Genomic DNA, 18,323 nt, shown 5'->3' on the forward strand with positions numbered 1-18,323 from the left:
GCAATGGCAGTTCTCCAAATTTCTCCAGTACGCTCTGTGTGGAAACAGTGGTCTCTGTACAGAGGTCCTACACCCCCCCCCCCCCCCGCTGATTCAGAGCTCACCAATCATCAGGGAAAATGGCCTTTGCTGATTGCCCTAGGCGTGCGCAGGGGGTATGCCAGGCTAGCCACACCCTAATCACTATATGCAGGGACGATTCCCCCTATTGCCCGGGCTTCCCCCTATGTTGGCCTCCCTGCCCCACAGTGCTCCTGGCTTCCTTCCTCTCCTCCCAGCTGCTGTGGGAGATGTTTCAGGATGGAGAGTGTGGGAAGGGGCTACTAAATATGTCCTTTACCCATGACTTCCTTTTCTAAATGAACACACTTACTGTGTTCATTCATTCAACTATGTTTACTATGCTTCCGTTTGTGAATGAACATGAAGCCGATCAGCACAGAGCACCTCCCATTCGCTGTCCAGTGCAGCTGAGGCTGCAGAAAAAAAGCATGTGTGTTTGAGCTTTGGGGTGCACACCCTAATGTAATAGACTGCCCACACCTATGCTGATTGCAGAGCTCTAGGTTCTTCTTAAAAAAATAAACTCTATGCTCCTGTAATGCATTTAGCAGATTTAAACAAAATCCCCTTTTAAGGCCTCCCATCATAATTCATTAGGTGTATGCCACTGCTCTGTCTCCTGTCTAGACTAGAGAACACCTCTACACTAGTGATGCCCACCTTTAACTTCAATTTTATTTTGAGTCCACCTAAATCCCCCCTCTTCCTCCCATCAGCACCCTGTATAGGAAATCCAACCACAAGCCACATTTCAACGTTCAGCTGTAGGAAAGCAATATCATTTCAGCTAATTATTCTGAACTGAGACATATATATGGAAACACCAGTTTGTTGAATTACATGTTCCCAAAGTTCTTAATTTAGTATGGGTAGCTGTAAACTCACTGGTGATCCTCAGGATGGGTTGGTAAGACTCAAAGGTCAGCAGAGGATCCGGCAGTTCACGCAGGAAGGTCTTCAGGATTCCAGCAGGTATGTGCGGATCATCATACTCATCAAAATTCACGGCCTTCCCTGCCAAGTCACAAGAATACATTGATTGGTTATGCTCATTAATATTTAACTGTTCAACATAGAAAGAAGCTGCTGAATAGTAATTGGATGTTATCAGCAAGTGAAGCATTAAACCAATTCAGAATCACACAGCAAGTCATTACTGTATAACTTCCCCGCTTATTGTTTTTTATAGACAGATATAGCAAGGGTGTGCATTTCAAAGAGAGGCAACTGCAATAAATGTGCATTTTTATTATTATTATTTTTTTACATGCCTGATAGCAGTGAGGGGAATATAACTAGAAAGAACATTAGGTTTAATTTTAAAGCCCATCTGAAGTCACAGAAACAGCTATGTATTCAGACGTTTTACTAAACGCCTCCACTTTCTTATTACAGCAGTTGTGAAGAGTGTCTAAATATGACTGTAATCAGCACTCAGTAACAGACCTGGTCAGATACGTCCCATCTCCTTCCCTGCAATACAAGTCTATGCAAGGACATTTGCGCTAAAGGCATGGTTGCTACTAAAGCAATCATACTCCGAGAATTAGAGTGGGAAACAGGAGGCTGCATTTTCACTGAGGCATAAAAGTATTTTAACCACTTCAATACTGTGCCATAGCCAAAAGATGGCTATAGCGCTGCTCTGACATTTTGGGAGGGCGGCCATGGACTTCCTCCAAGAACATGCCTCCCGTTGTCCTTCAGACACAGCTAACCACATGTAAACAAACTTGCAGTTTTTCTCGATTCCTTAACTTATGTGCACAGGGGACATTTACACTGAATTCAAAAAAAGAGGGACAAAGTATTGTCCACAGAAAGCAATTAAGGGATGGGTCAACAATGGTATAATTGTACAAAAGATAAGGCTTTATTGATGAATTACACAAATAAATGAAAAAAGTCCAACCAATTTGGTACAACGACCGTACTGGTGGACCTCGTTCCTATAAAGTACAAAGTGACTAATAAACAATTACCACAGTAATAGACAACGTTGTCATTAAAACCCCGCTGACCCCAAATCCCCCGCTACCTCCGCCATGAAAGTTCTTATATCCAAGATGTGGACAAAAGATGGTGCTACGCTTTGTCCTGCTCCTTTTGGGGAAACCCCCAGTATTGACTCCATCCTTAGATTATTTGATTAGTCCTTAGGATAAATCCTTTTGTCCATTTGAAAAGGCTTATACTAGTATAACAGCAACGGGTGATGGAAAGGAAATGGTTTGGAAGTTCATGCCAGTACAAAAAGTTGCCTTAAATGTCCACATCTTGGATATAAGAACTTTCATGGTGGGAGTAGCTGGGGATTCAGGGGTCAGCTGGGTTTTAATGACAACGTTGTCTATTACTGTAGTAATTATTTATTAGTCACTGTGTACTTTGTAGGAACGAGGTCCACCAGTACGGTCGTTGCACCAAATTGGTTGGACATTTATTTGTGTAATTCATCAATAAAGCTTTATCTTTTTTACAATTATACCATTGTTGACCCATACCTTAATTGCTTTCTGTGGACAATTATTTGTCCCTCTTTTTTTGAATAGAGTATCTAATTGCTTATGGGGAGATATCCTGGTCATTGTTAAAATTAGCTTCATAATACTTTTGCAGGGTGTATTCCAAGATTTTTTATATTTTTGTGACATTTACACTGATCTTGACTATTAGTGCAGCCTCAATAGTGCCAATCAATGCCCATCAGTGCCACCCATCACTGCTGCCTATAAGTGCCCATCTGTGCAGCCTGGTCAGTGCCTCCTCATTAGTGCCCATCAGTGCTGCCTATAAGTGCTCATCTGTGCATCTTATCAGTCCCCTTCTCAGTGCCCCCTCATCAGTGCAGCTTATCAGTGCCCATCAGTGTAGTCTCATCAGCGCACATCAGTGAAGAAGAAAAATTACTTTAAAATGTTTAGAACCGAAACTAAAAAAAAAATTTTTTGTTTTTCAAAATATTTGGGTCTTTTTTAATTTGTTTAGCAAAAAACATAAAACCTAGCGGTAATTAAATGGCATCAAAAGAAAGCTTAATTTGTGTGAAAAAAAATCATATGGGCACAGTATTGCATAACCCCGCAATTGTCATTCAAAGTGCGACAGCGGTGAAAGCTGAGAATTGTCCCAGGCAGGAAGGGGGTTAAAGTGCCCGGTACGAAATTGGTTAAGTAATATCACAGCTAAAAAATCATTCCTATGGAGGAAAATAAATGTCTTGCTTATACTTCACACTAACGAAATATGGGGGTGATTATTATGTATTAACAATTTTGTAAATGTACTTCACTCTGTTTAGGCATTGCATTATGATGCCATCCGTCTTGTCACTGCAACATCTTGGAATTTTAATTCAATGGTTGCAAGAGTGTGCTGGATTACACAAATATATGGACTGTTTACCCTCCCAGCATTCACTCAGCTTGGCTTACCCTGCAACCGCTTGCCAGCAGTGGCTCAGCAGTTTGTCTGACCTTGCCCCCCCCTCCCAGCAATGATTCAGCAGCTCAGCTCACCCTGCGCCCACTCCCAGCAGTGACTTGGCGTTGGCTCACCTTGCTCCAGAAGACTCTGAGCTCTGGCAAGGCACAGGTTACTTAGCTGCTGCCGAGTTACTTCTGGGAGGGGGAAGCGGGGAACTTACCTGCTAATTCACTGCTAAGAGATAACTCACTTCTTGTCCAGATGCCCAAGATGTCACAGAATTTGAATTGATGAAAAATCTCTACAATGAGAGCAGAGGCAGGCACAAATAAAATCCTGTGTCTGCATGCAACTGCCTCAGATCTGATCTGTCAGATAAACATCTATGTAGTGCAACATATAGTAACTAACTCATTTTATATCCACTGAGGAAGAACCTGGCTCTACATAGTTGTTGGTATATTTTGCTGATTTTGCCCTGCAAATCTGAAACAAAGTCTGAAAATGTGTGCAAGGTAGTTTGTAGTACCCATGATGCACCTGGGCAGCATCTGTGTCGTAAAAAAGAATGGTTGAAGGCCTTAATAATCTCGTGCTTATGACATTTCACCTGTCATTACAGAGAAGAATGAACTCAAGTCAAGAGACAAAATGATTTATTCTTACGACGCCATTCGCTGTAGCGGCCACACAAGGTAACTTCACCCCGAGAGGCATATTTTAAGTAGGATGGTAACCTGTTCCACTACAGTTCATAATAGCCAATATCTCTTCTCTATGAATCAACATCCCCCCCCCTTCCTTCTCCATTCAACAAACTGTAAATTCCTACAGCTGTGTCCCTAGCGGCCTCCATACATCTCCCGCTAACGTGACATCTACATTACAAATGGCTTTATGATTAACTAATTAAATGAGCGGTGGTAGCGACGGTAAAATAGATTCATTATTGGCGAGGGGACTCGCTTCGGTGCTCCCAGAGAGCTCGGGGAAATACTGACCCAGATTATACAGCTTCTGGATGTCTTTGATGATGTGAACGGCGACTGATCTTCGAAAGAGACCTTCAGTGCGCAGACCTGGAAAACAGAACGAAACGTTTGTAGACTTACTGCAGACTGCATAAAACAGAAATATCACTAAGTGTCACTAAGAATGTTTGCAGGCAGTTTGTAATCGCGTCCCTGCAATAAACGAAAATTTGAGGCAAGCTGTATATTTTCCTCTGCTCTGTTTGCATGGAACTTTATCTGAATTTTTTTTTTAATATAACGCAGAATTCCAGATGAAAAAGAAATAATAATAAATAAAAATTTAGCCTAGTGATGTCCCTGAAGTAAGTCTTTTCTGACACTAGATGTCACCAATCTTTCTGGATGAATGACCACCATCGTCATTCAACTCACTCCCTGGATGTATAGGATGTCAAAGACACACCCCCAAGGGACTGCGTCATCATGAAGCCTGGAAGTTCAGGCTGTCATAGACACACCCCCAAGGGACTGCGTCATCATGAAGCCTGGAAGTTCAGGCAGTCATAGACACACCCCCAAGGACTACGTCATCATGAAGCCTGGAAGTTCAGGCTGTCATAGACACACCCCCAAGGGACTGCGTCATCATGAAGCCTGGAAGTTCAGGCTGTCATAGACACACCCCCAAGGGACTGCGTCATCATGAAGCCTGGAAGTTCAGGCTGTCATAGACACGCCCCCAAGGGACTGCGTCATCATGAAGCCTGGAAGTTCAGGCTGTCATAGACACACCCCTAAGGGACTACGTCATCACGAAGCCTGGAAGTTCAGGCTGTCATAGGCACACCCCCAAGGGACTGCGTCATCATGAAACCTGGGCCTACAGTACTACTGTGCTGAATGGTGTTCACATTTATAAATTTATAATTTTATATATTGCTACACTGTAACTCTGATAAATTGCAACATAATGAATTGGCGTTGATGGGTACAGTTAATACATTTGAATTTCCCAGCAAAAGCCAATCAGTTTCCAGCTTTCATTGTTATTTTTTTGCCCAGATTAAAAAAATAAAAAAAAAATAAAAAAAAAACAATAAACCTTATTAGATATTCTTGGTTCTGCCTAAACAGCAGCCTCAAAGCGCTACACTTTCTCTACACTTTTAAACCACAAAGAACGTACACATTAACAGAAAAAGAAAACATCAGGAATAATGTAAAAGCAAATCTGAAATAAAAAGAAGAAAATTGTAGCCATTGTAATAATGTTACTGAACAAATGTGTACATTTTGCTCCTGTACAGAATAAACAAACACTCAGGATCGTTAAAGAATCAATTTGCATATGTACATGTACAAAAGGAACTCGCTGTGTTTGTACAATTAAAATATAAACCATTAAATCACAAGACTGAGAACTGAGAACTGAAAGAACAAGAGCTAAGGCAGAACTCCAGGCAGATATGAAAAAAGACATAAAAAGAACACCAAGAGCACATTTACACTTATACTGCATTTTTGCATTCCAGTGTCATTTATATTGCACAATGCCGTAATGCAAGTAACGCATGTTAACGCTTTATTTTAAATGGCACTTCAATGCACTAATGCAAAGCAACTTTGTTTCATTACAAAAAAAGTCACATCCAGTGTTCTGAATGCAAGGCACATTAATAATGAGAACGTAAAAAAAAAAAAAAACCCGAGAGGTTTTTCCACTGGTGATCCCAAGCACCAGCATCTTAGTTGTGATGCTTGCAGCTTCACAGCCGGCTGCCCGCTGTGCATGGTCCCACTATCTTTTGGAACCTGTGACATGTCCCAGATGACTGCGGGGGGAGGAGGATAACCAGGCTGTCCAAGTGGAAGTGTGAGTGGGTACTTGTCAAATCCCCACCCCCAAAAAAAAATTGCCAAGAGGAGCGGGGCAGGAGACCCTATGGATGAAGCTTAGCTTTAACAGATAACCATATAAAATGTGCCTCGCTATAATGAGACTGAAAAAAGTGCAAAACCATGCAATAAATTTATTTAATTAAACAGTAATGTTAAATGCTAATTAAACGTCCTCTTAGTGGCTTAGTGGTTGTAAACCTAGTTATAATAAGGCTTACCATATACGCTATATTTACCATATACGTTTGCGCGGGAGTGACGTTATGCAATTTTGACCAGTCACAGAGCCAGAGTCCACGGCCCCCAAAAGAAGAGGGGTGAAGATGGATGCGGCCACCAGCGGGCACGTTTTCAGGTATGTAGCACATAATGGGCTAGTATGTGATGCATACTAGCACATTATGCTTTTACTTTTCAGGGAACAAAAAGGAAGTAAAACCCATCAGGGTTTACTTCCTCTTTAAGTATGTACTATTGCAATACAAAAAAAATTCTCCAATACATCGCTGCACATTTTATATGATTATCATTTAGAAGACTGAGTATATTGCCTGATTTTGCTAGCAGCTGTGCACATTTTTTATTTCTATTTTATTTTTTGGTATAGCGCTTACTTTCACCCCCTTTTTTTAGCTTTAACAGATACATGCTTTATAAATGTGCTCTGCACTTTGCCAGCATTGGGGTTCTGAAGCCAGTGGAGCACAATAAAAAGAAAAATGTTGAAAGAAGAAGAAAAAAAAAAAAGAAGTGGCATCTTTGTGCTGTACAAGTTGTTTTCCCATCATTTCAACTAAATGCCCCATCACTTGGTGTGGGAAGCATGGGCAGCAGATTGGCTAAATGGTTACCACTTCCACCTAGCAACACTAGGGTTGTTGTTGCAATTCTAACCACAAGACTGCCTAGCTGGAATTTCCCTGTTTTCCCTCTGACTTCATGGGTTTCCTCTCACACTCTAAAGACATGCTGGTAGGTTAACCACTTGCCAAATGCGCTATAGCAAATTGGCGGCTACAGTGTGGTTGGGCACTGCTGGGAGGGTGTAGTATGACTTCCTCCCGTGACTGCACCACTATACACTGTACAGATGCACCATTTTAAAGGCAGACTAAAGGCAGACTGAGGGGTCCCCACAGGCACTATATTTAATGGTTTTTAATGGTTACATTTTTATGGTTTCACTTTAAACATCATTAAAATCACTGCTCTTTTAAAAATTATCTTTTTGGAAAAAACAATCATTGATACATGCCCCCAGGCAGTTCCTAGGCCCCCTAACCCTTTTTATTGCCAATAACTTGCATTTAAGCCTTCCAAATGGGGACATTGGATCTTTCAAGTTCGGGTCACACAGACTTAAATAGGGTATGCAGTTCAGGTCCAAACTTTTTCTATGTTTAGGAGTTCCAGTCTGAACCGGACCAGGGGGTGTTTGGCCCATCACTAGTCAGCATCCCCAGCAGATTCGGAGCTTTCACTTAAGTGACAATCTATACACTATATCTATATCACTCCTACCCTGGTAGTTACATACAGTTTTATGTAGGTAGGTGGTTTGGGTCTAGATACACTTTCATTTCTGCCCAAATGCTTCTGACCTGTGTCTAAAATACTGATAGAACAAACAGTTCTCACTAATAATACTAATATATGGTACAGTTCAAGTACAGACATTAGTTGAAGAGGACTTTAGAAAAAACTCTTCAGGAGTAAAGGAGTGTGACTCACCACAATAAACTCCGTAATTTTATATGTACACCAGTACAGCACGCCAAAGCCAAAGTGATATAGATGGTAAGTTTCTGGTTTTCATAGAACACCGGTAATAAGAACCACTTAACCAATAATTTATGGTATGATTCATACTATTATATTTAACAGGATTGTATGGAGCAGATTATATGTATTTATGTGTAATGCAATATAGCCTTTTTATCTGCACCAGCTTCTCCTGTGCAAAAATGAGGGATTATGGGAAAGAATGGAGTAAAGCTGGTTATATACACTTAAATATTTTTTCGTTCATCTGGCAGGCTAAGCATAAGAAAAAAAAAAACAGGTTCCCCCATTCACAAGAAGGACCCCTCTGCTTCTAGAATACACAGATCAGCGCTGCAACCACTTGGCTGCAGCGGCTGATCATATGACAGTTTTCCAACAGTCCCTTTCAACAGAAGTCGATCTACCAATCAACTTCAGTTGAACAGAATGACCACACACAGATCAAAATTTGTCTGGCCTCTGCTGAACTAGCTGAATTTCCATCCTTGTGTACCCATTTTAAGGGCCCATCGGGAACCAGTTTTATCCTCCTGCAGTAGTTGCTCTGACAAAGCCACGAGGTAGCCATTACTCAGACTTTCAATGTAACATCAATGCCTCTGGAAAGGTTTATGCATGCTGTCTTCTAATACAATGGGAAAATACTTATATTTTGTTGTTGTATATTATAGTAATATTGTTGTATATTGGGCAAATGTAAATGAGTCAGTTAGGCAGTGTACACATTTTTGGTGCTTTCATTGTTTTAGAGGAGGTAATGTCAAACATTGGGTCCAAAGCTATGTCAATAAGGGTCAACAATAGCTTCACCTTTTGGCATCTCTGGCCTATGCCATGTATAATACAACCCTGGATTCTAGTTCAATTCAATTCTAAGTTAGGAAATGTTTTACTCATAGAAACTGATTTAGGAAGGATATGCCCATGTGGGAATGGCTACCCAAACTTTCCAAATAAAAGGCCAGCAGCAGAAGCTGAAAGGGGGGCTCCGTTACAATAGGAGAATTAAGAAAGAAAAACTTCACAAAACCAAAAAAATAACTTCACTTGGGGATGACACTAGCGCCCAGTAAGAAAGAAAGACAAGACAAAAAGATAAGAAAAGGATAATAGACAAGAAGAAAAGGAAAAGGAAGTTAAAGGAAGAAAGAAGGAGTTACATTTTGACACCCACTTTAAATAATGAAATAATTCTGAAGCCTTTCCTTTACCTTTCACTTTCAGGTACGAAATTGTCTGTTCCATGACCGGGGGGATCAGCTCTCCTTTGTTTTTGTTCTTTAGGCTGAACAAAATAAAATATCAGATTAATAGGAAAGAAATTAGTTCATTCCTCTTTTCATATCACAGTGACATCACCAGTTCCTAATGAACTAATAGGCTGAATGATAGCTTATGCCGAACATGACTACTTCTGATGGCCATGGGTGAAACGTCCTCCTTGAAACAGAACTATAGTCATAGAGCTATTCCCATGTAGATAAATATTTTAACCCTTTACTGAACATGCTCTGAAAATGCTAGTTGTCTAGCTCTTTATGCTTTCTAATACACTAACTGGGAACAAGCCTGCAGAAAGTAAATGTTTCATAGTTTCATAGTTAGTAAGGTTGAATAAAGACACCAGTCCATCCAGTTCAACCTGAGTGAGTGTCTACAATTGTCCCTATCCCTGTACATTGCACACTCACATCATTCCCTACCCTTAAGGAGCCAACAATCCAAGGTCCCCATTCATATACTAGGGCCAATTTTGGACAGAAGCAAATTAACCTACCTGCATGTCTTTGGATTATGGGAGGAAACCGGAGTACCTGGAGGAAACCCACACAGGCACAGGGAGAACATGCAAACTCCAGGCAGGTAGTGTCATGGTTGGGATATGAACCGGTGACCCTTCTTACTGCTAGATGAGAGTGCTAACCACTACACCACTGTGTGAAGGCAGAGCTCCTGTTTTGCAAGACTTTTCTACACTGAAGGTACTAAATCTATCGGACTGGAATGACAGCCAATGAACTGGTATTTTCAGAAGCTGGCAGCCTCCATACCTCCTAAGGAAAGAAATTAATCCCTGATTGGATCCAAGGCACTGGTCACATGATCCATGGAAAAACAAACGTTATCAAACAGCATCTGTAACCAGATTTGCATGAGCATCACTTCCACATGATCAACCAGCAGAGTAGCATACCCTGTCACCAATAGAAAAGTACATTTTTTTTAAATGCCTACTGTTTTTTTTACCTGTCAGTTCACTATGAGAGCCCCCTCTCTCTTTGCATGTCATAGCCCTTTTCTAGGAGCGTTTAATTATTGTACATTTTGGCCCAGCTCCTCCATCCCGCCTCCCACCATAATATGTTTTGCAGCTGCTAGGGGAGGAGCATAGGTGAATACTATAGAGCAGGGTTATGCAATTAGTGGACCTCCAGCTGTTGCAGAACTACAAATCCCATGAGGCATAGCAAGACTCTGACAGCCACAAGCATGACACCCAGAGGCAGAGGCATGATGGGACTTGTAGTTTTGCAACAGCTGGAGGTCCGCTAATTGCAGATCCCTGCTATAGAGTACCACTTGCGTAACAGCTCTGAGTCTGCTGGGGCTGTCACAATCACATCCAAGATGGTGGCACCCAACAGCAGTCTCAGGGCTTTGGATGTCAACAATTGAGGATTTTACAGGTATATAACATGCATACAATATTTTAAATAAAATGAATAAAACACTTGAAATGAATGGTCTGGTGACAGGGTCTGCTTTAACCGCTTCAGCCCTGGAAGATTTTACCCCCTTCCTGACCAGAGCACTTTTTGAGATTTGGTACTGCGTTGATTTAACTGACAATTGCGCGGTCGTGCGACGTGGCTCCCAAACAAAATTGATGTACTTTTTTTTCCCATAAATAGAGCTTTCTTTTGGTGGTATTTTATCACCCCTGCAGTTTTTATTTTTTGCTCTATATACAAAAGAAAGCCACAATTTTGAAAAAAAAAACGCATTATTCTTTACATTTTGCTATAATAAATATCCCCCAAAAATATATAAAAAAAAACATTTTTTTCCCTCAGTTTAGGCCAATACGTATTCTTCTACATATTTTTGGTAAAAAAATAAAATAAATTTGCAATAAGTGTTTATTGATTGATTTGCGCAAAAGTTATAGCGTTTACAAACTAGGGGATAGTTTTATGGCATTTTTTTTTAATGATTTTTTTTTTTTACTAGTAATGGCGATGATCAGTGATTTTTATCATGACTTCGACATTATGGAGGACACATCGGAAATTTGACACATTTTTGGGACCATTGTCATTTATACAGATATCAGTGCTATACAAATGCACTAATTCCTGTGCAAATGACACTGACAGTGAAGGGGTTAACCACTAGGGAGCAGTGTAAGGGTTAAGTACATCCTGGGGATTGATTCTAACTGTGGGGGGGCGTGGCTACGTATGACACGTCACTGATCTCTGCTCCCGATCACAGGGAGCAGAGATCAGTGACACTGTCACTAGGCAGAATGGGGAGATACTTGTTTACATTAGCATCTCCCCGTTCTTCATCTCCGTGAGGCGATCGCAGGTATCCTCTCGGCGATTGAGTCCACGGGACCTGCGACCTGACTCACGGAGGTCCCGGCTGGCGTGCACGTGATGGCATGGCGGCAAATTTAAAGGGACGTACAGGTATGTCCATTTGCACAGCCGCGCCATTCTGCCGATGTACATCGGCGTGCGCCGGTCGGGAACCGGTAATGTGTTGCATTCTAGCTGATGGCTTACGCTCTGAAGTAGCAAAGGCGATACACATACAAAGCAGGTGAGTGTTCACTCTGCTTGTTCTGGGTTCAAGTTGACAACAGGATTAGACATTAGCCTAAAGATTTCAGCTTTTCCGTTGCCGTCAGTGAAATCAGTATTTGTGCTGCAAAATACAATTTTAAAAGAAACAATAAAATAACTTCAAGTCAAAACATTGCGCAGCGGGTGTCTCATTCTATAACCCACGACCCAGCCAAGCTGGCTGTAACAATGTACACAGACTTTCCAGCTTGAGATAGGGAGAGCTGCCTGCCAGCAGCTGCAATGGAGATTTTCACCAAGTCTGTTATAATATGAGCACATACACACAGAGCTGTGCATTCAGTAGCCTCTCTTGTGCCCCTATTGGCAGAAAGAAGTAAGCTAATTAAAAGCACAATAACAGCAGCCTATCAGAGAGACTGTACTAAGCTGAAGGAAGCTGCAAAGGATTCTATGACATGAAGTTCCCTCACCAAGCCTCTATAGCCTGGTATTCAGGAAGGAACTACAAAGTGCCCAGGATGCTCTGTGACAGGAAAGTAAAAGACTCCATTCTGTTTCCAGAGGAAAAGTCAGTCAGCCTTGAGGGAGGAAAGAGATCAGTCTTGTGGGAGAGATGTTGTCTCTCAGATGATCTTCCTGCGCGATTCAGGCCTCCACCGCCAGTTGGGATGTGCAGCCTGAGAGTTGTATATCGAGGCGCACCTGCATGAGAGTGAATCATTCCAGTGTGAGGTGACCAGTCGGGTTGCCAAGAAAGCCTGTCTGTTCCGGGGCATTCACAGGATTTGGCGAGAGGGCATTTCTGTCCATCTACACGGAACAGAGACAGCGCATTACAGAAGCATTTATTTGAACACTGTATACAGCTATCATTGCCGGTAGTCATCTTGCTGACACTTGTAGTACCACAGGGATAAAAGGATAAGGCTATCCGTTTCTGGGACATTGTATACAGACATCATTGTCCTCTCACCTTGTTGAACAAAACCCTGACGGTTTCACCTGATAATCTGTGCCAGTTGTGTTGTTTGGCCCTGCTATCCAGGAGTTTGGACTGAACTAACTTAAGCAGCTCCTGCGAGGATATCGCTACAATTACAATACCTTTGATACTACTGGCTCCACCCAACTCCACCACCATCATCTGAACTACTCAACCCAAGTGTACATCTGCCCATGGCCCATGTATCATCTTCCCTACACTCCCTACTGTTTTTATCACCTATCTCACACATTACTGTTAATAATTATATTTTCTAGTGCCCACACCCCTTACCCCTAAGTGGAACATATATCTCTGAGTTATTGTAACCCAACTCCACCATTACAGAGGTGTCCCTCATTAGTACAATCTCCATCTGGATTTTTTTAAACCTGGGCACACATCTATCATTTCTTTTGAACTGATTTTATTCTGACATCAGAATACACTGATCACCACTGAAGCTGATTGGCTGTAGCGGTGATCAAAGCAAAATTTTCCAAATTAGCCCAATCAAGAACAGTCGGTCTTTAGATTGACTTCTCTTGAATGGGAATGGCCGCAGATGAATTAAAAATTTTATCCATCTGTGGCAAGCTCAAGGTAAAACAGTATGGGGGGTGTGGCCGAAGCAATAGAGCGCGAGGATGTGTCTCAGCAGAGCACTAGCTGGCCCGCTTCTGTAATTCTCTCCCGTAGCAGCTAAACAGAGGACACACACCCGCACTGGGATGCCACTGAAGCGGGAACAATCCCCACCAACACAGCTGACACCCCGCCTTTGTTCCAGCTCCCTGGATGTTTATTTTCCGGGTGGCAGCAGAGGGCGCGACGAAACCCAAAAATCCATGGTGCCGGGTGAGTGCTCCATAGCCACACGTGCAGCCTCCCCAATTCCTACCCCACAGATACCATCAGCTTCACCTCCTCCCCCCTCCACACCTGGCTCCCCACAAGGCTTGGTTAGGGGCTTAGACCTGGGAGAAGCCCTGGGGGTAAGGGAAATGCGGCTGCACATACGGTCCCTCCCCACAAAGGCCAATCTGAACAGTTTTGCAGCTAGAATGGAGAAAGTTCTGAGGCAGGATATTGAAGCCCTGCAAGCTGACACAGCCCACCTAGGGGGTAGAGTAGAGGCCCTGGAGACCTCTGCAGGAGGACATCACACCCAACCTACAAGCCTTGCAGACGCACTGTGAAAACACAGGATCAGTGTATTGATTCCCTGCGTGATCAACTGGATGATGTTGAAAACTGCAGCCGTAGGGTTAATATTCGCATTAGAGGCCTGCCAGAAGCTACCATTGAAATCGATCGCTCTCAGAGAGATTTAAGACCTCCCTCAGAAGACCCGGATAAGCTTAGGGACAGAATTTGCAAACGCCACAAGTATTTGCTGAAAGAACGCATTATGTATCGTGTCAGAGGTGTCCGCTACGTGGACTTTGATGGAGCCAAATTGTCCCCATTTCCAGACCTCTCCAGACGCACCCTGTTGCAATGCAGGGCACTCAAGCCACTCCTAGAGGCTAGACATGTGCACTAACAAAAAATATGTTAGTTTTCCTTTCATTCTTTTTTTGCTTTTTTTGGAAATTCGAAATCTAGGAAATCTGAAAATTCGGACTTTCAAATTTCCGAATATTCGAATTTTGAATTTCCGAATTTTAGAATTAAAAAATGTGAAAATCCGAAAATTAAATAAATAAAACAATAAAATTCAAAATACGTGAACGTAACAAATACAAATTTATCTGAAGTTACCATTTTCTGAAATAACGAATGCCACATCTAAACAAATGGAATGGAACAAATAAATAATAAAAATAAAAAGGTTTTATTATTATAATTGTTATTTATTATTATTAGATCGTTACGTTCCATACGTTTAGATACGACATTCATTATTTCAGATAATTTGTAACTTTGGATAAATTCGTACTCGTTATGTTCACTAACAGCCAAATTTGAAAGGAAATTCCAATGCCTATAATTTAATATTTATTATTAGTTAGTTATTATTTCAGATTTTCGGGTTTTCGAATTTTCAGATTTTCATTCATATTTTCAAATTTATGAAATTTCGAATATTCACATTCCTAATTTAGAATTTTCAAATTTGCGAAATATCAAATTTCTGAACTTCCGAATTTCCAAAATTCCTGAATTTCCAAAATTTCCAATTTCCGAATTTTGCAATTTCTGAATTTCCAAAATTTCCAATTTCCGAAATTTGGAAAGTTAGAAATATTCAAAAATTCGGAAAATCGAAATTTCGGAAATTGAAAATGTCAGACATTTCGTAAACAAACAAATTTGTCAAAATTTGTTAAAAAACGAACACGGAACTAAAGAAATTGCACATGTCTACTAGAGGCCCTACAATATGCTCACTTAACCTACCACTGGGGTTTCCCCTTCAGCCTTTCCGTCACTAAAGATGGTCGTCAGGTCATCCTGCAGAATAAAATGGATCTGCTTTTAATTTCTTTCTCGCCTTGGCCTGCCTTCAATAGACATTCCAGATTGGAGAACCTTCCCGGAGATCCCTGCTCCTGCTCACTCATAACCATGGCAACCTGTTCGTTGCCGGGGCTGGAAACAAAGCTCACAATGATTCAATTTCTTGTATGCATTGGATTGCTCGTTGACTTCTTCATCGGTGGCCCCCTGAGTGACTGTCCTAGTCTTCACTGAACTCTTCCTTTCCTTGTTGCTGCAAATAACTCGCACGCACATCCAGGACCTGGGTGTACTTTTTTGCTGAAGCAGGCTCACCTGCTGGGCTCGTGCCTGATGCCTCCCCACCTACCCCCAATAGGTTTACGCTTCTGAGTTCTGTCTCCCGGTCGGGGAAAACTACGGCACACTAATAACCACCTCCTATTTGGCCAGGGAGCCAGATGACGGCCTTTGTGCCGTCGCTACTGGTATTTTCTGATTGCCTGCCAGGCGTTCTGTTTAGTATCTATTATGTTCAATTGTTGTTCTTCAGGTTTTTATTTGTCTTGTTTTCCCAGCACTCCTTAATTTTGTCTTTTATTATGGTCTTGCTCCACCGCTCCCGACAACAGGGCTATCCAGCTGCTTCATTGGGTGAACTTGCAAGATGCAAGTTCACTCTGTCTTTTTTTTATCTACTGATGCTGAAAAGGCATTTGATAGGGTGGACTGGACATACCTACAAGCTGTGCTGGCTAGGCTTGGTCTCAGCCACAAAATGCTTAAATGGATAGGGGCCTTATATAGCCATCCAGAGGCTCTAGTCAAGGTAAATGGAACTCTCTCTGGCTCCTTTCCCATTCAGAACGGGACAAGGCAGGGATGCCCCCTATCCCCACTCATATTTGCTCTTACCCTCGAGCCTTTGTTGAATATGATTGAATCCTAACATTAGGGGACTTAGTGTGGGGACTACCGAGCACAAACTGTCAGCATACGCTGATGATGTCCTATTTTATATGGCAGATCCACTGATTTCCCTTCCTAATATTATGGTGGAGCTACACTTTCAAATTTCAAGATAACCTATAGCAAGTCAGAGATTCTACCCCTTATCACTTCCCTTGAAGTGTGTACCCAGTTACAAGCCTCCTTCGCATTCACTTGGAGCCACTCTTCCCCAAAATATCTAGGAATTCATCTTCCAGCCCAATTCTCTCAGCTATATACTAGTAGTTATGTCCCCTTGCTTTCAATAATCCGGTCGAATTTGCTAAAATGGGACCGTCACCGTACCTCTTTCTCGTGGATGGGAGGTGTCAGTATCTTAAAAATGAATGTGTTGCTGCAGATTCTTTTCTACCTACAGATGGTGCCTATATCATTGCCCAGGTCCTTCTTCCCAGCCCTCAATAGCTTGTTACTAAAATATATCTGTCAAGGGCAGAGCCCCCGGGTGACCCTCCTCCCCCTGCAATGTCCTAAGAGATCTGGGGGATTAGGGGTTCCATCTCTCCGTAGATATTATGAAGCAATTGCCTTGCAACGGCTATTGGACTGACATCATAATGTACACACTAAATTATAGGTCCCCTTAGAGAAATTCCTGGCTAGCCGCGACCTATCCCACTCCCCTTGGCTCTCCAGAGAACATTGGGGTCTTTCAGATTTTGTCACCACCCATGCTTTGAAAATATGGGATGCTCTCAATGCACAGGGGCTATTGTCTCCTCCTGTCTCCCCCTTGCTCCTTTAGGAGGCTTCCCCTGATTCATTCCTCGGCAACATCTCTCCTATTTTCGGACATGGGCAAGGGACAGAGAGGCGTGTTGTGGTAGAGTCATACAAGAACAGGGTCTGGTATCCCTGGATTGGCTACATGACCACTTTGGTTGCTTCCTCATGGATGACTTTGTAAACAGCATTTCTCCATTCTGCCTAGCAACTAGTGACACTGATCTCTGCTCCATGTGATTGGACCTGAGATCAGTGTTCACTAAATGAAAGACCAACCCCCCACAGTCAGTAACACACCCCTAGGAACACTTAACCCCTACACTGCCACCCACTGGTTAGCCCCTTCACTGCCAGTGTCATTTACACAGGAATCACTGCATTTATATAGCAGTGATTGCTGTATAACTGACAATGGTCCCAAAAATGTCCGATGTGTCCGCCATAATGTCGCAGTCACAATAAAAATCGCTGATCGCGCCATTACTAGTAAAAAAAAAATAATAATAAAAAATTATTATTATTAAAAATGCCATAAAACTATTCCTATTTTGTAAACGCTATAACTTTTGCGCAAACCAATCAATAATCGCTTATTGTGATTTTTTTTACCAAAAATATGTAGAAGATTACGTATCGGCCTAAACTGAGGGAAAAAATTTTTTTTTTATATATTTTTGGGGGATATTCATTATAACAAAAAAGTAAAAAATAATGCGTTTTTTCAAAATTGTCACTCTATTTTTGTTTATAGCACAAAAAAAAAAAACGCAGGGGTGATCAAATACCACCAAAAGAAAGCTTCATTTGTGCAAAAAAAAGGACGTCAATTTTGGTTGGGAGCCACGTCACACGACCGCACAATTGTCAGTTAAAGCGACACAGTGCCGAATCGCAAAAAGTGGTCTGGTCTTTAACCAGCAAAATGGTCCGGTCTGTAAGTGGTTAAAGAGGCTTAGTTGGACCACCTGTATTGCCTTACCCATACGAGTTCTGTGGAAACAAAGATGCAGGAAAATTGCTTCTAGCTATTGTCCTGTTGGTAAAGAGTACCTGCTAAACTGATTGGATTTTTCCAACAATCTCTGATGCATCTCCTGAATGCAGCCAAGGGCCTAATCCCTGTTCTCAAGAAAAGAGGCCATGTTCAGGGGCAAGCTTATTGGATCTGCTTGGTAAAAAACATAATGGCTGCAGAGGAGT

At 41.9% G+C, this 18,323-nt stretch overlaps 1 protein-coding gene across 1 annotated transcript in view; it reads right to left on the bottom strand.

Moving 5' to 3' along the window:
- The window catches only part of ARHGAP8 (Rho GTPase activating protein 8), a 142,131-nt gene that overhangs the window by 27,763 nt on the left and 96,045 nt on the right, over positions 1–18,323 (bottom strand). Inside the window, exons 9-11 of the mRNA XM_077469371.1 lie at positions 9,359–9,432; positions 4,491–4,568; positions 949–1,077 (exon numbers count right to left, since the gene is read on the bottom strand). Coding sequence (XP_077325497.1) covers positions 949–1,077; positions 4,491–4,568; positions 9,359–9,432 — 281 coding nt within the window. The remainder of the gene's footprint in view (positions 1–948; positions 1,078–4,490; positions 4,569–9,358; positions 9,433–18,323) is intronic.

Source organism: Lithobates pipiens, unplaced genomic scaffold (genome assembly GCF_037356315.1).
Source record: "Lithobates pipiens isolate NorthernLeopardFrog02 unplaced genomic scaffold, aLitPip1_a1.2 Scaffold_8, whole genome shotgun sequence".
Taxonomy (NCBI): Eukaryota; Metazoa; Chordata; class Amphibia; order Anura; family Ranidae; genus Lithobates; species Lithobates pipiens.